At 39.8% G+C, this 25,838-nt stretch overlaps 1 protein-coding gene across 2 annotated transcripts in view; it reads left to right on the top strand.

The window, feature by feature from the left end:
• Positions 1-25,838, top strand: part of Ctnna2 (catenin alpha 2) — a 1,158,760-nt gene that overhangs the window by 325,210 nt on the left and 807,712 nt on the right. For both annotated transcript variants that reach the window (XM_055596488.1, XM_055596487.1), the window contains exons 4-5: positions 11,322-11,488; positions 22,813-22,932. In XM_055596488.1, coding sequence (XP_055452463.1) covers positions 11,322-11,488; positions 22,813-22,932 — 287 coding nt within the window. The remainder of the gene's footprint in view (positions 1-11,321; positions 11,489-22,812; positions 22,933-25,838) is intronic.

Here is a 25,838-nt window from a genome sequence, read left to right as displayed (position 1 = left end):
ACACACACACACACACACACACACACACACACACACACACACACACAGTGGTGATTGCAGGTATAAGTATGACCACACCCAGCTGTTGACAGGGGTTTGGGCATCTGAATTTTGCTGTTATCCACCAAACCATCTCCCCAGCCCTTCTCTGACTTTTTTCTTAAACCAAGGAGGCTTTTTTTTTTTTTTTTGAGAAAACTGTGGGTTGTAGGAGGTGACCTGTGCAACTTCCTTAGTAGGTGTTCAGTGCATCAAGTGTTCAGGGAGGAAACATATTTTAATGTAGATTTTGCCTTAGAAAATATTGTCTTTCACCAATGTCTTTCCCACAGAGGGAAATTTTATTGTGAATTGCTGACCTTTTCCCAATCATGGGCTTGAATCATAAGCACCCTGGGGTGAAATGCATATCTTGCCTTTCATATTCTTTGCTGTTTCAAAACATGCTTTTGGCTTTCTCTCTTTTTGTAGCAACTTTCTATGTGGGAAGAACAAAGAAGGAAGGAAATGCTGTTTTTCCCGGCACCTGCCTTTATCAAATAAAAATAAGCAGGAAAAAAAATCAGATTATACCATTATGAAGTTCAGTAAATTTGAAATGTCACTGAACTTTTCCTCTTGCCTCAGTGTAACTTTCTATAGTTCAAAGGGGACCTCAGCAAGCTCTTTGTTCTTCTTCCCAGCATTTGTTCATTAATAATTACCTTGTCTTGCTTTGAATGCATTAATGACATACTCAGAGTCACCAATGTCACATTAAGGAAAAAAATTAAACCTACCTCTCCTTGCAGCAATTTATCAAAGAATGAGCCCAGATTTAAACCCTTGTTCGACTTCTCTCTCTCTCTCTCTCTCTCTCTCTCTCTCTCTCTGTGTGTGTGTGTGTGTGTGTGTGTGTGTGTGTGTTAGGTCTTTCCCTTTCTGTCTTTTGTTTGAATCTGAATCTGTGCCTACCTGCATGCTGTCTTTTGAATCTGTCTGTCTCTGTGTCTGTGTGTCTGTGACCTGCACAAAGAATGTATTTTCTCACTGTTTTTTGAACAGCACGGAAACATCTTATAGGAAGGAATGAGGAATACTTTATAGAAATCTTTAACAGGGTTCACAAGGGATGAAACTTTTCAGATTGCATCTGGCCCCAGCTGACCTGGATAAGAAACAGTATTGCAACCACCACTGTAATCAAATGTATAAGCCTGGAGCTGTATAACTTCCAACACTTACGGTATTAATTTTGTAAGGTTCTTTCCACCTTATTTGCTGTTCCCAGCATTTTCTTTTAGCATAACATACAAGCACAAGTGCATCAGAGGGGTCTTCAGCTTGGCAGAGCACATGATTCAAGACTATAGCTCTGTATCTGCTAATACTGTAAAAGTTAATTACATAGGACATCCGAAGAAAGCTAGGTGTGGTGTTAAGTTGATCCCCCAAAAGAGGGTCAAGCAAACATACCAAGTACGCAATAAAAGAGCAGTCTTCAGTGACTTCAAGGTGTGTTCCCAACAGTGCTGTGAGGTCCAGCAAAGTTTTAGTCTCTTAGCATGGAAAGGTATTTTCATCATAAGGTTTCACCATGTTGTCTAGCAGGCCTTGTATGTCAGGAGCAGGGAAAGTAATGTGTTGTAATCATGGCTTCCACGGCGGCCAACCTTCTGGGCTAGGGCAAGGGATGAAGATTCACGTGTACTCAGTCAGAGGCCATCCCAAATCAGCCCTTGCTGTGACAGGGAGGAAGTGGTGTGCCTAGGAATAATTTGTATATATGCCTGTGCTTATCTTGTTCCTCCTTACTACTTTCCTCTCTTCTTCCTTCCTTCCCTCCATCTCTCCCTCTTCCCTGCTCTTTTTCTCCACTTTCTTCTCTTTCCTCTTTCTTTCTGCCTTTCTATTTTCTTATACTCAACAGACCAAATAAACATGTAGATAGGTCTTCAACTTCTAATCTCGAGACCCTCAGAAATATGCAAACAGATATTCTCATGGAGCGAGCAGATGTTAAAGGTTATTTCTAAAGCAGTGTTTCTATAGCTAGCTGACTCCAAATTGTCACTTTTCTACTCACCATGCAGTTGACCTCGGCCAAATGAGCTTCTCTGGGAAAAATGATGGCATGAGAGTACTTACTCCATCAGACTTTTTCCAACAGTCATAATTTGATGCAGTTAAAGTTTTCTGAAAAGGACTTGGGACATCTTGATCTTTTAAAAAGACAATAGTTCTTATAATTGACAAGAGAAAGAACCACTTGCAAATATGTTATAATATTGAGACAAATGGAAAGAATTCTGAGAAGGAAAGAGTCATTAAATCGATACACACAAGAGCAAATTGGATCTGCAAAGCAGAAGAAATCACGAATCCCTTGGCAGCACCAGCCCCTGCTCACAGATCCCTCTGTAAAAATATCCATGCATTTGCTCAACCCAGAAGTCCTCAGCTAAATCAGTACAGCTCAATGAATCCTTCTGAGTCATCAACCAATTCAAGATGCTTTCTGTGAAATGAGAACTAACCCCACCCAACCCCAAACAGGAAAGGGCATATGTCAGGTCTCTAGATCCCACTAGGGAAATAGCACAATTTTTTTATTTGTTTGTTTTTCCACTTTGACCATTTACTTATTTCAGTTTGCTTTATCACCAGGAATATTTTTTTAGTATGTTTTGAAAATGAGCCAATGAGTGCAGGTGTTGGGTCTTTGAGTGCTGTAGCACTGTCTTAACAATTTTACAAAATAGTCAAAATGGCAAAACATTCTGAATTTTCACACTATCTACCTGATCACTGTTTTAAAATGTTTTCTTAAACACACTATATGTATATATGAATATTTAGTAAATTAAGAAAGGAAATGCCTGTCTAATAAAAGTATTAATTTAAGTCAGGGTTTAAGCCTAAATGGTAATAAGCTTTAAAATAAAATAGCAAAAGTTGCTCGCTCGGGCCCTCGGGCTACCTTGGAGGCATGCTATGTATATATGCATGTATATAAGCATGAGGTAATATGCATGATGAATATGAATGATGAGCCATGGAGATATTGCATAGAACTGTAGGAAACAGATGCTAAGGAATAGTAAATTATGATGCTAATATGTAATTCAAGTAGTTGAACTGGCCAAGACATAACAAAACTGCTAGTGGAATATTGTAATCTTTGTAATATTGTACATCATTGAAATAGTGTGATCTTAGTGAAAAATTGTAAACTTTGTAATCTTATTTTATTCTGAAAAACTTTATTGTTGGTAGTTGTTGCATTGTTAAATACTGCACATTTTTAAATATTCAGAATTTTTACCTTAAGGGGAATATGTGTAAAATTGTTTCATAGCTTATCATGAAAAGAGAACAAATAGCCAGGAAGTGCTCCCTGGAAGACTACCAGCATTCCAGCTGCTTAGGAAAAGAAGACAGGAGGACAAGGAGTTTCAAAAGTCACTGTCATACACAGCAAAGCTCATGTCAACCTGGGCTACAGAACACTGCATCAGCAAACAACAGTGGGAGAGTGGGGACGGATAGAAAGACAGACATAAAGACAGAGGCAGTTTTACAACTATGGAAGATGGAGAATTTTATTTCTATTTTACTCACCATCTTTGGGAGTTTTGTGTTGGAAAAAGATAAATAAGTTCATTAACTGTCAATATTTTGTGTAATTATACAAAGGGTCATGATGCAATCAGTTTAAATGATAGAAAAAAAAAAATACCAATTTAAAGAATTGCCCAGAAGGACAGTTCATCAACTATCCCCTGGTGATTTGTCTTAAGTTGTTGGAACTATGAAATGTTATTTTTGGTGCCTCTTAATTGTCTGCAGTTTTCTGTCTTTATATAGACCAATATTTTACTTAGTAATTAAAATACTGTCAATGTTTATCAGTACATCAGGCATACAAAGGTTCGTTAGAATGTCTCTGTCCCCTTGGCTTCATGGAGCATTGTTTGCTGTTATTCTGACAAGTTTACTCTGCAGTTTGCATTTTTCTTCATTTTCATTTCATCAGTTTGAATTCAGGAAGTAAGACCCTTGAATGCTACTGCTAAGAGCATGTAAAGAAAAATGAGTTAAACTCTCAGCATGGCAGTCTGAGGACTGCTTGTGTTGTCCATAACCTTGTACTTGCTGAGCCTCACTTCACAGTTTCTCGCAGTTCAGTGATCAGATGTCTAAAAAGTGCTTTTCTTCCATTAAGACCACTCTCCATAGAATGAGCCATGTTCTTGGGCCATATTGGATTATGATTTACTTCCTACACAATTTTCCTACTCCTAAGACTTTTCAAACTATGCAGTACCTTCTGTGCATTACCACCATGGTTCATTGTCCCACATATTAGTGCATATTACCTTGAGATTATGCTCAGTTGTATTTAAAAGACCAATGTCTCCTGGGTAGTCTGAGCATCAAAGTAAGCATCCTTTTTTTAATTTCAAGCCAAGTAACATTTGAACATATACCCTGACTTAAAAAGTTTTTGCTGCACAAATATGTCCCTTTTAAATTGTTTATTTAATATTCATACACATATAGTGTATTTTGATCAAATCTACCCACTTCCTCTCACTTATCCAGCTGCATTCTCTTCCAAGCTTACTGTCTTCCCTTTAATCCAATGCCTTTAATTTAAATTTTTCCAAGTCTATTTAGAGCTGCCTGCATATGCACAGGTGTGGGCCCATCTACCAGCATACAGGGAGTAACAGTTATATTATTGCTTTTGATCACGAAGCACAAGAAAGTAGGCCATCCAGAAATACACGGCTAACCTGTAACCAGTATCTCAACTCTTCTTATTGTATGGAGAAAACAGAACAATGGGGTTAGAAACTGTACTAGTAATAATAATTGTTCGAACATCGATATTAGTTACCTTTCCATTGCTGTGGGGAAAAAAAAGCAACCTAAAAGAGAAAAAAAAATGTTTATTTTGTGTAAAGATTCCAAAGAGGTACAGTCTATCATGGTAGGGAAGAGATGACCGCAGGCAGCAAAGTGACCACCTCAGGGGCAGGAGGCTCCCTGGCCGCGTTGCAACTGGAGTCAGGATACAGCCTGTGAAGAAGTGAGGCCAGGCTGTAAAGCTACAAACCCACCCCCATATTCCACTGCTTCCATCACGGCTCCATCTTTCGTAAGTTCCATAATCTTCCTTAGGACAAGCATCTGGGAACCAGCTCTTCACACACATGAGCCAGTGGCAGACATATCCTGTTCAAACCACATCAGCTGTTGTTATAGAAAAAGGTTTGTGCCTAGAGCCTTGAGTATATCATCTTTAATTTTTAACCCCAATAACAATCTGTGGGACAGCTAACATTATTTTAACCCCCACTTTACAGTTGAGAGACAGAAACACCATGGTCTTATAAGCACTGAACTCACATATTTAGCAACAGCTGAGTCAGAACCTGTGTCTTTCTGATTTTAAATCTCTATTTCCAATATTCAAATCTGATTTTCTTTTTAAGTTAGTATACAGGTTTTTAGATTCCATTACCCCCTCCATCCTTATCTCCATCTTTTTCCCCAGACTTCTTTTTTTTATTTCATTCATACACATATCCTCAGATCTGGAAATTAAATTATTAAGTGAGATGATTAAAACTCAGAAAGACAAAAGCTTGCATGTTCTCTGGCATGTGCAGATTCCACCATGTAATTTATATATTTACACACACAGACACACACACACACAAACATACACACTCACATGCATGCACGGAAGCACGTGCACGTGCAAATATAAAGCTAGGTAGAGGCTTTTGACCTTTAATCTGTGTTAAAATATGTGGAGCTTTTAGATTGATGTTCCTGCCATAAACTTTCTCCTGAAAGAACTACATATGACTGCTGCTTCTAACCCATCACTCATGTTACTTTCTTTGCAGCCGATGATGGGGACTTAAGGAGATCAGAGTCTTCATATCACAACATGGCTCCAGTTAGAGCTGTACTCAAGTAACTGAGCTTGAGTATTTCTACACACACACATGGTAACCAGCAGGTCCCTAATTTCCTCTATCTAGTACCCCTCCCCTTTCCTACACACTCTCCCATTTCCTGGCTAATTATTTTGGTCTTATAAAAAAGCAGTTCCCTGAGTAAATAGCTAATTTTATCATGATAAACTTGGCCATCATTTTGTAATATAGATTTCCGTTTTGTCCCAGTAATCCTAAAGCCATGGGGATATAAGACGCATTAGTGTTACTGCTGATCTCACACAGGCCTTCCATCAGAAGCTTTAACAATGTGAGATCCTTTGTATCTGTTCAAAAGGGGCTTTTAGTTTTTAACTTAAACGGAGTGAAATTACCTGCTATTTATCTCACAGCACACTCAGAACTTAGCCTGAGCTTTAAGTTTACAAACTTGCATTTTCTTATGGCAGAGTGAACTCTCCCTCTTCTGCTCCTTTGTCTCCCTCCCTCCTTCTCTTCCTTCCCCTATCTCTCCCATCCTCCCTTCCTCCTCTTTCTTCTTTCTTCTTTCTCAGTCTACCTTTATTTTTCTCCCCTCTGTTTTCACTGCGCTCCATCTATCTTCATCTGTGTCTTTGTCTCTTTTTCTTCCTCTTTTTCTTTCTCTTTTTCTGTGTCTCCTCTCTCCTGAGCATCTATCAAACTACTTACTTCTAGTAATGATGGCTGAGCTGGGGATTTCGAAGTAGTATGGAGGTTTTTGTGGCTCTGCAGAAAGATTTGAATAGAGACTCACAATTAACACAGAAACAGGGGCAGTCTATTAAGAGCAGACAGACTTTCAAGATGGGAGCAGACTAGAGGAGGGAAATAGTTGGACATCTTGAGAGTCAGGATACACTAAAAGTAAGGGCTTTTATGAAGCCTTAGCATTGGCTTTCTTGAATCATTGCTATAACATAGGCCTCCCACTGAGACTGGTACAGTAGCAGCAGCCTTGTGGGTCATATGCTCCAGAAGTCTCCTATAATTCTTTCATTTCTCTTTTTAGTGTGTTGGAGTAGGTACATATACATGTGCCAGAGCTCACATGTGGAGGTCAGAGAACAGCTTTCAGGAGTTGGTGCTCTACTTCCACACCTTTTCCCAACGGAGCCACCTGGACATCAAAAGTACTTTTTTTTTTTTTCCTTGCAGTGCTGGAAATATAATCCAGGACCGTGTTTATGCTGGGCTAACAGTCGTCAACTAAGATACAGACTCAGCCCCTTGTCTTAAATCTCCATCTAGGGGTGTACATTTAATATTATAATGAGCCAGAAGTTGCTTTCAAACACTGAAATGCTGCTCTGTTTTATTCAGCCTTTGTGGGGAAGTGCAGAACATATAAAAGCTTTGCTCTTTGCCAGCCTGGTTTTTCATGTGATAGTTCTTTATCCTTCCCATGAGGCTTTCTGGACTTCACTGTCGATCCTGACCTCCTGCCTTTCCGGTGGTGCCTATGCGGGCCCCAGATTGATCACATACAACTCTGATACCCTGTCACCATTTGGCTTTGGCACACTCTTGGTCGCTATGTTGCCAGCATGTCTGTGGGGTGGAGTTACATGGTGTTACCCTGATTCACTGTTTGAACATTTGACCTGGAAAATCCAGTTGTTTCAGGTACAATTTGCTTAGCAACATTCCCCCTCCACCTGCTGGGAGGAGATGGGCTAAATTGTCAACTGTTCTGTGAATAACCCTGTCCTTGGTTTCCATCCCAGCTTAACCTATAGAAACTGGAGTCATTCACGTAGCTCGCTCTCTCTCTCTCTCTGTGTGTGTGTGTGTGTGTGTATGTGTGATAAATCTTATTTTCCTTTGAACAATAAAGTCTATTCCATAGAAGGTGACTTCTCCATGATACCTTAGACAAAGTTGTTCAGCTTTCTCTATACTGATCTTTTTTGACTTTGAATTGGGGTATAACGATCTTTCCAACTATAGTGAATAGAGTGGATATAAATATAAGCTGGCTTTATTCTCCCTGATGCATATATATTTTGCAGTGACTTTTTTATGTTGGGTGGCTAAGAAAGAGATTCATCTGTGTGTGTGTATGAGAGAGAGAGAGAGAGAGAGAGAGAGAGAGAGAGAGAGAGACCAACCTGTGGGACATGTGTAACCAAATAAACATTTGATAATTGAAGCCTCTAATTGTAATTGGTCTTAGACTCCAATGGATTGTGTGTTGTAGCACTTGTTATTTTTAAAATAATTTGTATTGTTTTATATTAATCACAGGTTATTTACTTTGTATCCTAGCTGTAGCCCCATCGCTCATTCCCTCCCTGTCCCACCCTCCCTCCCTCATCTCCTCTCTACCCCTTTCCAAGTCCACTTATAGGGGAGGTCCTCCTCCCTTTCCATCTGACCCTAGCTTACCAGCCATCTTCAGGATTGGCTACAATGTCCTCCTCTGTGGCCTGGCAAGGCTGCTCCTCCCTTGGGGCTGGGGGTCAAAGAGCCAGCCATTGAGTTCATGTCAGAAATAGTCCTTGTTCTCCTTACTAGGGCACCCACTTAAATACTGAGCTACCATGGGCCACATCTGACATGGGGTTCTAGGTTATACCCATACATTGTCCTCGGTTGGAGAACTTGTTTTTAAACTATGCTTTATTTGTGTTTCCTTATAGCCTCTCCCTTCCATCCCTAGGTAAGAGAGAGAAAGTTAGTGGGGAGAGGGGCACAGACCCCTTTACTTCTCCCAGCTATTTAGGGTCAATGCATTCTTTGGGGTTTACCAATCTCCGTCAACAGCAGATGCAGCAAGCAGTCTCCTCCAGTCCGCTGTGTTGATGTGTTTCTCTCCTTCTGTTTCCAAGCCACCACACTGTCTCTCTCTGGTGTCTCCAAATTGCCACTTGCCACTTGCCACCACCCCAAGACACACCATTCCCCGGGCTCTCATATCTCCCTCAGAGTGCTAGTCTACTCCACTCTTCAAGCTGCAGGAGACAAGCTGGTACCAGCTATCAAAGACCATGCCCTGCAGGAGACAGTTACCAACTGCGGACAAACTAAAGCTGAAACAAAAATTCCGCACTTGGGATTAAAACAAAAACATGTTTACATAATATAAATGAGTTTTTAAAGAAAACAAAATTTCCATCAGAATGTGTCTTAACAATTCACTATTTTTCGGCACAAAACTGAAATTTTAGTTTTCTCCAAGTTTGCTGGCTGTTGCACTTCTTGGATTATTTCCTTTTGAACCTCTGCATAAATCTGAGCTAGGAAAATGTAGTTGGTTTAGATAATATAGGATCTTTTAAGGACCCAACAATATAATACATGCCCACACTTCTCAATAGAAAATCAGAATGCTATAAAGGGTAAATGAACTTTAACACCAATTAAGAGTATTATAGGCTATTTTGACCTGCCTGTAAAATAATTGGTTGCTTTCCCCTTTTGTCTTAGTATAAATGACAGAATGAACTTACTCAAACTATCATTGCTATTATATAAATTGTCTGGGATTTGCTTAAGAAGAGAGCCATAATTATTTCTATTAAAATATTGAATAAACTACTTCATCACCAATCCAAAATTGGTCCTATCCACTGCACTTCTTGCGCTGATTGAAGGTCTTCTGTCTCTAGTGTGCTCCAATATACAAAGCTCTGCTTATGTTTTCTGCCAGCCCTCCTCCTCCATTGGCTGCTCATTACAGATACAATATCATGTTTGTCATGGTAAATCATCTCTCTTTGTTTTCTTCTTCTTCTTGCTTCCCTCTAAGCACACATGAACCTGACACCCATATCCTTATTAGTCATCATCAGCTCCACATTCTCTTCACAAGGTCCACTGGCTGTATTTCAAAGACCGCTGTCACACTTCTCTCCTTCTCTATTTGGTTGCTTTTTATACTTGGTGCAAGCTTCACTGCATTTGTCCTAATGCCTGTTTTTCCTTTCCTATTATTGTCCACTCCAGTTTACTTTGTATAATATGACTGACATACTGTCCAAAATAAAAATCTATTAGAGTCACTTTTCTCTCTGCCAACAATACAGTTCAAGCCTCTTGCACAGTGTGGTGTCTCAGCCCCTTTCTCACAGACACTTCCATGGAGCCACAGTTACCAGCACTCAGCTCAGTCTCCAGGATCCCGAGTCCATGCAGTGTTCCTTTGGAGTTTGTAGTCAAAAATGACCAGTTCCTATCTCCTGCAGAAAGTCGTACTTCTCACAGTTACCACACCAAACATTTTGAGAGCTGACTTTGAAAGTACCGTATTTCTCAGAATCAATATGCCTGCCTGAATATTTTAGTTCTGAGGATTTTAACCATAAAATTTCTTTTTAAATGGACAAATGTGCTTCAATTAAAGCACAGTACATTTTTATATCTCATGCTTTTTTCATTAGCTTTCATGTGAAAGCTAATGACAGTAATCTTGCAAGCCCAGGCCAACACCCTCCCCCCCAGTGGCACAGTTTGCTCAAGATTAACCCTTTCTTTCCAAAACAGGCTGTTTTTCTTTTACCTTTCTTTAACCTGTTGCCTTACACAGCCCATGCCTCCTGCTCCTCCTGGCTCCCTGCCCCACCCAGGGCCTTTGAAGACCTGGAACTGAAACCACTTGAGGCAGGGTGTGACAGTGATCTACCTTCTGCTTTTCTTTTTCCTCCTGCTTAGTCCCCACATTGGAACCTTTTATTTTTTTCCTCCCTTTACTGGGGTTACTCACTTTCCAAGCATTTTAAACTTTACCTATAATCTCTTCAGTTGTCTCTCATAACCTTGTATTTGTATTCACAATTTTTCCAATTGCTCAGCCATTCTCCCAGCCTTTTTTGAGATGGAATATATGGGGAAAGAAGGAAAAAATGCAGAAAATCCTCCTGGGAACAAAGCAGGAGAGAAGCCAGTAGCAGTAGATGCAATGAACTTTTTGTTGTCACCCTGAAACACAATATCCCAATATCCATGTCTTTATACCCTGCCATCTCCTCTATGACATTAGAAAGCAGATTTTTCCAAAGTATTCCAAACCCTATGTCTGGGTGCCACTTGTTGACACATACCCCCATTTTTAAGCTACTTTATTTGAGTTCCTTTATAAGTTCATCTCAGTTTTTAGATCCAATGCATTAAATGGCTTTCCTATTAGTGTTGAAAACTTCATTTTACACCTTAGTGGAAAATAATACCTTCCGTTGTCCATCAGTTCTGTCCATGCCTTGGTAAGCTAGACTTGAATGGCCCTCTGATACTGGTATTTCACAAGGGCCAACTTTGCGGTGAGGTCAGTATTGGCCATCCCTATGTCTGTCAGTCTGCTGTGCTCTCAGTGTCCTCACTACCCACCAGCCTCTCTGTGTTTTCCTGCAGGTGAGACAATGCGGATTGCCTCCTCTGAGTTTGCCGATGACCCTTGCTCTTCGGTCAAGCGTGGCACCATGGTTCGGGCAGCACGGGCTCTGTTATCGGCTGTGACACGCTTGCTAATCCTGGCTGACATGGCAGATGTCATGAGACTTTTATCTCATCTGAAAATTGTAAGTATGTAGACCTCACGGAGATCTCTGGGTTAGAGGACATCTCGGAAGGATTAGAGCTGTGCCATTGCTCAACTTCCTTCCTACTGTACCAGCAAATTATTCCAATAGCTCATTTATAGCCCATAGTGTATTTAAAAAACTAAGCTTCACCTGAAAAAAACTCCCCTCCTCCAAACAAAGAGCTTGAATTCATTGTTTCCTGGAGTACATGGCACAGCTTGGCATTCTTAAAAGGTAGGAGCCTGGCATATGCTAATTTATTTGTTCTTATGTTACTGTATGTTAACTTCCATAGATTTGAAACTGTGGTAGTCTTGCAATAAAACAGTGTTCAGTTTATTTTTTATTGTTACTCTCAGTCTTCTTGCATCAAGAACCTCAACGGAGTCTCTAGAGTTCTGTGCTCCCACCATTGCTCATATATTGCATGTTGTACATGGTTTCTTATGATTCTTTTGTTTTCTCGTGGGAGTTGACTCTTTTCATGGTCACAGAGTTTTGCCAAATTACAGAGTAAGCCCACTTCTTTGGTCTGTGACCACAAGGCCTCCCACAGTTGCTCACTAGAATTAACAACATTAATATTAACAACAAACATGAAAGAGGACAGTGTCTCTCCCCAGAGAATTCCGAGTCCATCACAACCATCACAAATCCTGGCTTTTTTCTCCTAGTCTTCAGATGACTAGGTGTAAAACACAGGGTTCCCCTGGGACCTATATGATGGCTGGCTGGGTTTAATCCTTGGGAAGTACTAGCTTATCCTGGCCCTATCTACAGCTTTTAGGGTCTTCTATTCTTTTCCAGTAAAGAGAACAAGTTGTGATAAGGCAAAGTGATACTGGAGATGAGTAATGAGAGCTTGTGTTAGATTTGTTCTGTTGGGAGAGCATAACATCTTTGGAGTCCTAAATGTTACCTGTCAAGAAATCTTGTATTGAATTTACTAGACTAGATCCAAGAGTCTCAGTTTACGCACAATTTACTTAAAATTCTTGTAAAATCTCAAATTCTGGTTTTCTTCTTGAACTCTGTAACCTTAACTCTAAAACAGGATGACAAATTTCATGTTTTCCAGCAGGTCCCTGAAAAACCAGGGGACAAAAAAATAGAATGTCCTTGGGTTTTTGTTGTTGTTGTTGTTGTTAACTTTTTCTCAAATAATAGACACTCAAATGAAATGGGAGGCTATTGCAAACTGTGAGGTACACAATTCAAGAAAGAATTTTAACTCTTCCAAAAATAATTAGGGGAACAATACAATGTTAAGATGAGCTGTTTGGCCACTGGGTTCAAGCTAATGTGGTTTAATCTAAGAGTGCACATTCAACTTGCTAGCTCCAACATAATGATGTTTTCCAATGCACAGTGATGTCCCTGAAGTTTTTGTAGGTTGTAGTGCTGGCTGCCACTCCCCCATTCCTTGGTCTGTTATATGCAGCTTTTGTAATACTAATAATTTGTACTCAACTATGCTAGGGAAAAGGGTTTATGATCCTCACCTTATATGCTACTCAGACATCAAAGGTAACATTTTCAGAAAAATACTTTTCTTCAAGAAGTAGGTTAATGGGACTGAACCAAAATAAATTAACAATACATCCCAATTTTTATTGTAGACAGTGCTATTCCTCAGAATTTAGGCCACTGTGGTGGGTTTGAAGTTCTCTCTGAGTAGCTCACATGATGAATATGCTCTTTATAACTTTTAAATTTGGCGCGTTTTTTTTTTGAGAGTTTTATACATGTGTACTGCCTCTATATCATTTGTATCTCTCCTTCTATACCCTCCAACTTCTTTGTTGACCCTCTGCTTTTCAAATTTAAAACCTCTTTTTAAAATTATTATTGTTACCTATATATATTTATATAACACCTGTGTGGATAGACAGACAGATAACTGAGATCATCTAGTGTCATTTACACACACATGTGCTTAGGGCTGATTGTTCGGGAACTGATAACCTATCAGGGTGCTCTTCTTTGGAGAAGACCCATCTCCCCCAACAGCCAATTGCCTGAATGCCTTCATCTAAGGGTGAAATTTTTTAAAGAATATCTTCCATTCTCATTGGAGTTGTCAATGTCATTGTGCAGGTCTTGTTGAAGCAACAATATTGTTGAGATTTCAAGGGTAACACTTTCCTGTTAGACACTGACTCAAAGCAGACATTCTTACCTAGTTCTCTGGCCCTTGTAATCTTCCCACTCTGAAATGCGGCCTCTAATCTTCTGCATTTTTCTTTACGTTCCCTGGGACTTGGGTATTAAGGTGGCAAGTGTATCACTTGATGCCAGGAAACCCACAGTAACTAATTCTCTGTGTTTTTCCCAGTTGTTGATCTCTGTAATGCTCTCCATCTGTTAAAAATAAGTGTCTTTGATGACAATAAGCATTATCCTTGTCTGTGGCTAGATAGCTAAATATCTAGAATGCAGGTGGAAATTATACTAGTCTATGAAAATGGGAGTTACTGGGTTTTCCTCTGGGGTCTGTAAATGCTCCAGCAATTTGTATCAATGTACTGGACCTGGAGTTCAGTTGATATGGATGCTCACCTACTGTACACAAAGTTCTGGGTTTATTCTCTAGTACCGCATAAACCTGGCACAGGGCAGAACTCTTAGAGTAGAAAGCATGAAGATCAGCATTTCAAAGTCAGCCTTAGATACATCGAAAGGTTGTGGGCAGCCTGGGATGCACGATACTCTATCTTTAAATAAACAGATATAAATAAATACAATTAGGTAAATAAATCTAAGTCTGTGACACTATCTACACCACCAGCTTCTGTCTGTGTAATAAAGTCTCTCCCTCCCTCTCTCTGTCTCTGTCTCTCTCTGTATCTCTGTATATTTTTCTCTGTCTGTCTCTGTGCCTCTCTATGTCTCTCCTGCTCTTTTGGCCAGTGCTATTGACTGATACTTATGTAGTCCCTTGTTATGTCAATTGCATTCCTGTCCTCCACACAGCAGATTGAGGGAGTTTAAAGAAAAGGATTTAGCACAAAATCATGCAAAGGTCAACCCAGCAACATTAAGTAGGCCCGTCATACTGTCAGCAGTAAAATTAAAAATGATTGTAGAGTAGATAATGCATTTGTTCACAGACCAAGCAACAGAGACGGTGGAATGTTGCCATCTTGTGGAAAGACATGGAATTTCATTTTCTGGCGCTGGTACTGACTTGGGGTTGGGGCTGTGTCCCACCTTAGGTTCAGATCATTCTTCATATCATTGCACATAACTACTTCTCAAGACAAATACCCTGCAAAAATGTCACATATGGACAAAAAATCACTGTAAATAAATATGGTGTGGTTTTTCTCTGAGTAATTAAAAAGCATAGCCTCTTGAAATACAGCATACATCTATGTATTTCATAAACAAGATTGAAAATAGGAGATGTTGTTGTCTAATGACTGCTGAGGGAGAGCAAGCCAGCTTTCTCCAGATGCAGACCCTGGTAGATGGCCCATGTTCCGGTGCATGACTCTGGAACATGCATGTAGCACTAGTTAGACTAAATTGTTTAAAAACCAGAAGCCGTGAAGATGGGAGAAGGACAAGGTGATGGAGGTCTGGGAAGAGGTAGAGGAAGGAGTGAGGAGCGGATATGATACAATCAATTTTATATATGAATGGGATTCCCAAAGACTCATAAAAATATACTGAAAGACAAAAGTGCACGCACAAGGTTAAAATTAGTGGAAAGCTCAGCATGGGGGCTGTGTGCATAAAGTCCCACCGCCTGCTGCAGAGATTTTGCTGTTGAATGTTGTCAGAGGAGAGAGTGTATTGGTTTTCTTCAGGAATGCAGCTGTCCAGCATATTGTCCTACACCCATGGACTACACCTAATTGGACTCTGGGTTTTAAGAAAGAGCCCACATAACCAGAAAAAAAAAATAGTGTTGAGGGGACAATACAGAGATTGGAAAAGACGAGAAAGGTAGGCAGACTTGACAAAGTGCATGGTATGCATGAGAGGAATTCTCAAACAATGGAAAACGGAAAACACACACACAACAGGACACAAGCATTTGCATGCAATAACACAGCAGGTTAGAATTTACTAATCCGCATCCTTTTCACTTCTTTTTCTTTTCCTAATAAAAAGCCTCTTTAGCACATAGCAATGCAACACAGGTGAGAAAAAGACCACCGGGCTCTTTATTTCTCGCAGTTTTGGCGATGTGACCAAATTACTGACTGACAGCAGCTACTTGAGGAAGGAAGGGCTTTTTGTCTCACAGTTTGAGGGTTTACAGTTTGTCACAGAGGGCAAGGTATGGCTGCAGTTGACTCCATGGTAACAAGTGTGTGCATCTGTCCTTGTGTCTGTTGGCCTGGGTTTCTTAGAACAGGAAATGTGGGGCTGATAAGAACTTGGGATAGGCTATAAAACCTCATGCCCACTCCCTAGGGACCACTTCCTCTGAGAAGGTCCCACCTCCTAGGGGTTCCACCACCTTCCAAAACATCATTGTTACCTAGGAAGCAGATGTTCTAAGACAGGAGCTCTAGGAGGACAGGTCCCACTGGAGCCACACAGGCGTTTTCCTCATCAGAGTGAAGAAGTGATCCCATTTCTCTGTTGTTTCAGAGCTGAGGAATACCCAAAGCTCCTGTGTGCTGCCTGCTAATGGCCACTTTACTGCGACATTACTCACTACTTTTAGGCCACGTGCCAAATGTGTTGGTGTCCTCTCCTGTCCTAGTAACTTACGGGAACACAGAGGGAATTAGCCTCTCATCAGAAACCCTGTTCATGTTTCTCCGTCAATAGTTCACTAAGTATAAGAAAGATAGTCCATTTATTTTCCTAAAATATCGTCTTCTGCTTTTTACCACAATATGTAATTATTGGAAAATTGAGTGATTTTTGAGCAAATGCCAGGCAAGCCTCTAAAAATTAGTAAAGTTGTAGAGACTCTGAGAAGTTAAGCAACACTTTTTTTCCATTTTGCTGCCTCACATACAGGAGTGTATGTGTCTACTGAGGAGACCCTTGGCTTTAAATACAGGTATTTTAGTTGTCCATAGTAAGCCATCTATTCTCTCATGCAAATACCAGAGTGTGCTTTTCTAGAGCACCATTCTCCTCCTGTGTGGTGTTAAAGATCCACAGGGCTGTAAAAAGGTTTTGATGCTACTGCATTGCTACTGCTTCTGCCCCATATTCAGGAGGGCAGGAGTAATCAGTGGGTGACATAGTTAGTTCCCAAGCTCAGTTAGCACTAACATGAGAAATGGCTGCACCCAGCAAAGTTAATCCCTTGTTTGTCAGATGCTGTTGAGGGTACTGTGTGATAATAATCCCTTCTGTTGCTCAAGTTTCTGGAGAACTCATTTTGTAGCCAGACCCTTGGAATGTCATGAAGTTAACTGACATTGTCACTGTGCAATGTTGATATGTGGAACTTCAGGATTTTAAAGAAAATCCCACGTTTTAATCAATGATGGTGAAGAAGGGCAATGATTTCCCCGAGGCTCTGATTTAGTGTAATCAGATTATATTGTCAAGCTGTTTGCATAAAGTGATAATCTTCTACATAAATTCATCCAGACTCGTGTACTGCAGAGAAACAAGCACCTTTTCTCTAGTCCCAATCTAGTTTCTCTAAAGCGAAGTTCTTAGATACTTCTTTTTCTTCCCTTTTCATTCTGTTGCCTCACACATAGCAGTGTAGGTGGCTACTACAGAGTCCTCAAAAAAATTATAACATAGTAACACTTGGTCAGTTTCTCAAGAAAGCTGTAATTTCTTAGTGACTACTGAGGGCCAGATGGAATTCAGATCCCCTGTTGTTTGGTAACATTGATGACACATGGAGTGATGTTTAATATTGGCTGTCAACTTGACACATCCCGAAAGGGGAACCTTGAGTGAATAATTGGTTCCGTCAGATTGAACTATGGACCTGTCTGTGGGCATTTTCATGATTGATAATTAATGTTGGAAGGCCTAGCTCACCCCGGGAAGTACCAATCCTATGCAGGTAGACCTGGGCCGTGTGAGGGAGCCAGCTGACTGTGACCCTGGAAGCAAGCCAGCAAGCAGTGTAGCTCTCTGGTCGCTCTTTCAAGCTTCTGCTGTGAGTTCCTCCCTTAGTCTCCCATGATGCCAGATAAAATTAACCTTTTCTTCCCCTGGTGGGTTTTAGAGAGCGCTTTATCACCATAATAAAAACCAAACTAGAACACAGTGTAACTTAGTGTTCTTTGTGCTCTTTTGAATGTGCCCTGGGCAATGCATAATTTCTCAATGCTTTTTAGTCTTAGAACTCCATTGCAGATCATGTGCCTGAATAACAACACTTGATCAATATAAAACCACAGAGAAGACCTTGAAAAATTCTAAGTGGTAAACTCTGATAATAATTTCTAAGCACAACAATTACTGAGCAGATTTTAATGCCCTTTCTGAAAAGTTCAATATTTTCAATCATCTCTGCCCAGATTACAACCATGAGGGAAAAGGGATACCTGCCTTAAATGCTCTCACTTATCCTGTGCTGTGGAAGAAAAATGGATGTCTATGATGCCCCAGGTGATGAGGGGCCTTTGATTAGGAGGAGTGACAGATGCTTGGAGGTACCTTCCTGTCTCCATGTTGAAAGCTTGTCTTCAATCCAATCCATTCCCTTCCCAATTTACCCCCTACAAAGGTTTCTCTGGCAATGGGAAACCTAGCCTTCCCAGGGAAGCCCCAAGAAGCCTGTGTGCTCTCTGCCACTTCCTTTCTACCTCTCGTCCCCTCAGCTACAGACATCGCTGGATATGTGTACTCTTTCTTTAATCTATGGTTTCAAACCCAAACAAATCTGATCCTAGGCAGGTATTTATTTTTGTTTTTGTTTTCGTTTTGGTTTAGGTTAGTTGGTTGGTTTTTTTTTGTTTCTATTTTATTGTTGTTTTCTCTTTTGTTTTAATTAATTTTTTATTTTAATTACAGTTTATTTATTTTGTATCCCAGCTGTAGCCCCCTCCCTCATACCCTTTCAATCTCACCCTCCCTCCCTCATTTCTTCCTTGTCCCTCTCTAAGTCCACTGATAGGGGAGATCCTCCTTCCCTTCCATCTGACCCTAGCTTATCAGGTCTTATCAGGACTGGCTGCAATGTCCTCCTCTGTGGCCTAGCAAGGCTGCTCCTCCCTCGGTGGGCAAGTAAAAGAGCCAGCCACTGAGTTCATGTCCGAGACAATCCCTGTTCCCTTTACTAGGGTACCCACTTGGATACTGAGCTGCCATGGACTACTTCTGAGCAGGGGTTCTAGGTTATATTCGTGTACGGTCGTTGGCTAGAGAATCAGTCTCAGAAAACACCCCTGTGCCCAGATATATTTGGTCCTTTTAGAGCTCCTATCCTCTTCAGGTCTTACTAACTCCCCCTTCTTTCATATGATTTCCCGCACACCCTAGGCAGGTATTCAGATAGCTTTTCTAACTCTTCCACTGTATAAGAATTGCCCTTTACTTCGCTGGTAGCCCTGGACCCGTAGGACCAGTAAATATTTCAGTGACATTGACTGACATACCCACAGATCTGACTTTAACCCCATTTCCTGCATTCCTACAGAACATGATATATGTTTAAGGTGGCTTTTTCCATGAAACCTTGACTGGGCGAAATTTCAGATCCTACGAGGGTTCAAACCAAATATGACTAAATCTATCTGTATAGGAACAGACCACATGAATAATGGTTTAGTATTTTGTCCTCAAAAACCACTTTTCCTTTCTTTATTGAATTACAAGCTTCACAATTATTGTAAGTCCTAAAGGGCATCTGGATTCTTCAGAGAAAACCAATAAGAAGAAAAATTATATAGAACACAATGAAATAAATTTTCTAAATTGGGCTAACTAAGAGCTGGTAGGAATCCTGGGGTATAGTATTAGAAAAACATTTTTGGATTTAACACCCTCTGTGATAATTATTCTTTTCTATCCCTGAAACTAGATTTTAATGTCCCAAGAAAAGATTTATGTCTTACATAAGCAGCAGGGACATCTTGGCTTCCAAGAGAGTTCACTCCATGGTGCTGTTGATGGCAAAGTTTAAATGATTATAAATCTATTAAAAGGGAGTGGCATTGCTGACTCATTATTTTATAGATCTGAGGCATGAGCTGCTCATTAGCCATGCCAGTATGTTAAACAGGCCATTTCGTGCAATAAAATGTAATTTGGTTTGAAGGCCTAAGAAAACACTACACAGCAGCGTCCATTCTTCTGTATTTCATTCTTTTCCTTGGGTGTTATTATGGCCTGGGCAGAGTGGAAGAAGAGTGACTCTGATGAGGTTAATTATCATTTTACATGTTTATAATTAGAACGGCAATTATGCAGAATTGCCATAGATAAAAGTGAAATTTTATTTTATTTTTGTAGAGTCCAGATTGAAGTCCTTCTGGCATGCATTCATTATTATTGACAACTGGTTCTCTCCCTGCCAAGTTTTCCTTACTGAATGAGGTTGCCTTTTGTGTGAATTGAAAACCGTCATCACACATCTAGGATGACAGGCTTGCTAATATCTGTTATCACCGGCTATGCACTCTATGTTGTTTCCTTACCCAGTGACATTTGATAAGCAGTGTGTTTCGGTCACCTGTGTGAGCATGTCAAGCTTAAGCACAACTGAGGTTCCATAGTCCAGAACTGGAACACACCTTACTTTTCCTGGCTATCTTTGTACTCATTTGTATCTCGGGATTATCAAACCACAGCCTGTTTATAAATGTTGTGATTTGACTGTAAAATATTCCTACAGCCCAACAGCATTCTGTTCTATGTTTCCTCCATTTCGCATCAGTCTCTCAAAATCCCTGAGCCTCTCTCAGGAGCCTTCATTTGCCAGGACTTGTGTATCTGGCTCTTTTCACATTTTTAACAATTGTTTTTGACTTTGTATACAAAATAATGAGTTTCATTAGGACTCAATCATACAGTGTGTCATTGTTCTTTGTTCTAATTCTGCCACTGTACTGCTGGACCCTCCTCCTATGTTTTCCAACCCTTTCTATTTGTTAATCTCATATACATATAAAATACATATATATACATATAAACATTATACATATATACATATAAAATACATTATGTACATATATACAAATATCTCATTATTCTTTCTTATTTCTTTTCCCATGTCCCTTTGACATGGTCTTCTTTTAACTTTCATGTCATATGAATTTGTACATATATGCACATATGTTTATATATGTGATTATGAATTCAAACCTAAGCCCTGAATATTAGGGAAAACATAATATTTTTATCTTTTTATATCTGAATTATTCCCTGTGCATATAATCACTAGACTCTACATCAATGTCTACAGAGACACATATCCATGCATACAGGGTACTGTTTGTAAGACATGGAACCAGTCTGTGTGTCCATCAGCAGATGGACAGGTAAAGAAAATGCAGTATATACACAAAATATAATTTTACTCATCTGTAACCAAGAATGAAATCATTTTTGCAAGAACATGTAGCTGGATAGTGTCAGTTCATACAAAATAAACCAGAGTCCCTTCAAGTTTAAAAACTTTTGACTTTGCAAAAATGACTCTGTTCTGTGACTTATTCACTCATAGATGTGTTCTTAATTAGCTGTTTCCGTTGATAAGCTTATTTCCACAAATATGACACAAGACAATGACCTTGCAGATTTTTTCATTATAGTATCTTTCTCTTAAGTTTTTGCATATTTATTTATAACTTTTAGTATTACATATAAAGTATATACACTATATTTTATCATGTTCACCTTCATTACCTTCTCTTGTCTCTTTCACAGTGAACACTTCTTCCTAATTGCCCCCCTTGTACTGTCATGATGTCATTTTTAATGCATATGCCTGACTCACTGAGTTTCAAGTCTGCATGAACATGTTGCAGGAGAATATTTGTCTGAGACTGTAATTTACAAGTGCTTTGAAACTGGAGAACATATCTTCTCCCTTTCAGTAGCCATTGACTGCCAGTCAGGGAGAAGACAAGCCTCATGAGTCCCTTCCTTCCTTCATGAGAAACCTTAGCAGACCTGACCTTGTGCAGAATCTGTAGATGCTGTGAGTCATGTTATGTTTAGAAGGTGGCATTACTTATCAGCTCTCCTGTCAATCTTCCAGGTCTTACATTCTTCCTCCCCCATCTCCTGCAGAGTTCTCTGCACCTTAGGGATGTAACAGAGATGGTCTGTTTAGGACCAGGCAACCACTAGTCACTTGTTCTCAGCACTTTATTTTAATTGAGTCCACAGGGATTATGTGAAAACTGTTACCAGTTGTGGAAGTTTTCATATCACATTAAAGTTCAGATTGTTTGATAGGTGTGGAAACTTTAGTGCCTCCAAATACTTCACACACACACACACACACACACACACACACACACACACTCACAAATAATAGTTTTACTGAAATTGATAGTTCAGGTCCAATGGAACTAAGGAAACCCCCACTGAAGGAGGTTGTTGGAATCTGGAAGCACACACATCCTTTTTGATTGGCATGGATGCTATCATTCTGACCTTTCCACTCTGATGCTACTTGCATGTGGCAACAGAATTTGAATTTCGCTTGCTTCCAGATGCACACTGTCTCCTGTTTACACGGCAGTGTTGAAGTGTGTAACTTCAGCATGATGCCTTGATTTAGAGGTCTTGACTAGAGTGGTTGGAAATTCTGTCTTTCTGAATTTTTCAGCAGCACAGGAATTTCTGCAACCTGGGAGAGAATTTGTTTTAAAATTCTATTCTTTTCTTTTTCATGTGTATGTGTGTGTGTCCTTGGAATTTCCGCTTCATATTGGAAGTGTATATGTCTTACCACCGTCATAATTCAATAGAATATAACAGGGAGGATTTGTTTGTGTGCTTTAGGAGTTCAGCCTCTAGTTTCATTTACATAAAATAGTCTGTTAATCTTTTAAAACAATTACATTGTATTTATATGTGTGGGTGGGTATGTGCATGTAAATTCAGGTACTGGTGGCTATCAGAGATGGCAGACCTCCCAAATCAGGAATTATAGGTGGTTGGGAGATGCCGTGTGTGTGTGTGTGTGTGTGTGTGTGTACATAGGGAGCAACACTCAGGTTCTCTATAAGAGCAGTATGTGGTATTTATTCCCAAATCATCTCTCAGGGTCCTGTTCTGTAAATCTTGGTGATTATTAGGTATTCTTTCACCTACTGTTTCAATGTGAATGTGTTTTCACATTCCCTTCACAAGCTACCGTGTATAGCATGTTTAATGTTTAGATACTATATTCTAATTGATATGTGTTTTTCTTTTTATTTCAGGTTGAGGAGGCCCTGGAAGCTGTCAAAAATGCTACAAATGAACAAGATCTTGCAAACCGCTTTAAAGAGTTTGGGAAAGAGATGGTGAAACTGAACTACGTAGCAGCAAGACGACAACAGGTGAGAAAGTCTGGAAATGTAGCTGGGGAATAGGCAAGTCTAAATCACTGTGGCTCAGAAGGCTTCAACTGTGGACAGGTTGCATATGCTTGAGATTAAATGCTCTGAAGACCTAACATCAAAAATGTTGTGTCCTGCTCTGTCCAGTGGCCACTGGTGCCTCCCCATGGGGTCCCAGGTATTCTCTGCCTGCTGCCTATGACTGGATCACAGACCAGCACTTCCAGCCCCACCGCACGTGGGCCTTTTGTCAGGTGATGAGTTCCAAGTCAACTGGAACGGAAGAAGACTGGGTGTGGTACCCTCTCTGGATGCCACGGTTTGCTCCTAAACCAAATCCCTTAACTCTGTGCATGTCAGAAGATGCACACCTAAGATACACCACGCACACAGCAAAACTTTTGTAACAGAGCGGAAGGAAGCATGGGCAGGGCCACAGGAAGGAAAAGTGGAGGGCAGAAAGAAGAGGGAAAGAAGGACAGAGGTGAGAAGTAGCCACATCTATGGAAATGGATGAGCAAGGCGCTCCCACGCATCCCCTCTGTTGGGAGACAGAGCCCTCAGTTTTTGCTGTTCGTGGAGTGCCTCTGTAATTGTGTTCCCAAAGAAAATCATTTTATTCATAAACAAAACAAAACCAAAGAAACAGCTCTGTCTGTGGGAGCATTAGTTAATATCTTCACAAGTTGTTTCAGCCGGTCCCAGAATTCCTCACATTTGGAACAACACCGCAGTGTCTTTTCCACATTCCATCCCCCCAAAGGCATTTGAGTATCTGCTCTGTGCTTGGTGGAAGTGATGCTGGAATTACATGCATCCAGTTTGTAGCAGGGACTCGCACAGGAGTTTAGCTTATGTAATTATCTTTAATTTTACTTGTATAAGTCTCTGTTGTTTTCTGTCTGTCCAGTGTTAACCCACTGGACAATTGATTGTAAATGTGTGTGTTTGCGTTTGTTGAGGGGAGGCAGGGTGGTTAGATGCTTTTCAGTGAAACAACTGAATTCAGGGTTTGGATATCAGAGGACCAAGGGGAAGTCAGGGGAAAGGGAACTTAGATAGAAATTCACAGGCCATGGAGCCTGATCTTATTAAAGAGTGGTTTTATCTTATTGTAAGTATGGTACTCAAAGTCCAGTATCAATGTCTATTTTAGCATCATTCTAAATATTTTTCTGAAAACGAAGCAGAGCTACAGAGAAGCAGACAGTAGGAGGGTGTAAGTGGGCTTGATAGGAGGGAGTGGTGGTCCCCGTTAGTGAAAGCAACAAAGGTGGATGAAACATATAGGGATAAATATATTTTAAAGAACTGTCTCTGTTTCAGAGGTGAGAAGTGCATGATTGACAGCAATGAGTTTCCTTCAATGCTCTCCTGTAAGCAAATGAGTAGAAGGCAGTAGTTTGATTGACATGAGGAAGATTGAAAGGGGCTTAATTAGGGTTCAAAATCAATATGTGATATTTACAGGCACAGATTTGAGATGCTTAAGACATCCACGCTGAAGTATCAGGTAGGAGGGAAGTGTCAGGCTGGAGACTGAAACAGAGTCTGTTAGTGAAGAGCTGATGATATGGACATTCCTATGAGAAATCTCATAGATACAGCTCAGGTTTGTCTCAAAAATACTTCCCCGCCCCAAGACAAGGTTTCTCTGAAAAAATACTTTATTCTTAATTACCTGCTAATTTGAACTTCTGTAAAATTTAGCAAAAAGAAGTAAAGCCCAGATAAAAGTATGTTGCTAACTTTTCAGCATATGGCCTTTTCCTCCTCATTTTGACACAGTCACTACAACCCTGTGATTGCTACTATGTGCACTGCAGTATCTGGTTCCTCTTCTGCCCTTGGTCGCAACCAAACACAGACCTCACATTCTAGGCAAGTGTTCAGTCAACATTTACCTCACGGTTACTGCTTTTAAGAATCAGCATAAAAGGCTGGAGAGGTGGCTTAGCAGTTAAGAGCACTGGCTGCTCCCCCAGAGGTCCTGAGTCCAACTCCCAGGAAACACATGGAGGCTCATAAACATGTAGAATGGTGCCCTCTTCTGGTATGCAGGTGTGTATGCAGATAGAAAATCCATACATAAAATGTATAAATGCATAAATGCATAAATAAATAGCCTGAAAAAAGAAACAACCTATTTACCACAGAATTGATATACAAAATGACTTTTGCAATAGTTAATCAATGTTTTCTAAATCAACATTTGACAATTCCCACTTTTTTTAAATAATGGAAACTGTCCTAAATAACTTTGTGATTAAACATTTTCACCCTGATATTTTCAATATATTTTATTATATATATATAATTAAATATGTAAATGCATTACATAGACCTACATACATATATAAATAATACATAGTTCAACAGTAGATGATTTCCAGTTTTATAAATAAAAAAACAGTCTCAAATACCTTTGTGAAGAAACATTTTCACTGTGATTTTTCAACAAGTTATATTGTGATAACATTATTATATTATATTATATTATTATACTATATTATTATATTAAATTATATTAAATGATTATATTACATTATATACTATATTCTCCTAATTCTAAGGCTCAAACCATTGTGAAAAGGCTCAGATTGTTGCTAATCACAGAGACTTCACTGCAATACTTGTTACATATATTTTCTACCTTCAGGGCTCAAATAGTCCCTTTTAGGGACCATATTTTCTGGCATATATCTAACCATGCTTGAACAAAAGAGAAAGCATGGTTTAGTTTGTTGTTATTTATCATCAACTAGTATGAACTAGTATTGATTTCACAATGTTTTCTCAGAATCATTTTAACCAATAATGAATAAAAGAAACATGTTACTTATTGAAGACTATCTATGTGTTACCTACAAAATAAGGAAATGCAAAGAGAACCCCAATGCATCAAA

The sequence above is a fragment of the Psammomys obesus genome, unplaced genomic scaffold (genome assembly GCF_907164565.1).
Source record: "Psammomys obesus unplaced genomic scaffold, mPsaObe1.curated_primary_1811, whole genome shotgun sequence".
Taxonomy (NCBI): Eukaryota; Metazoa; Chordata; class Mammalia; order Rodentia; family Muridae; genus Psammomys; species Psammomys obesus.
Note: the sequence above shows the minus strand (reverse complement) of the source record. Positions and strands in the feature narration are given on the sequence as shown.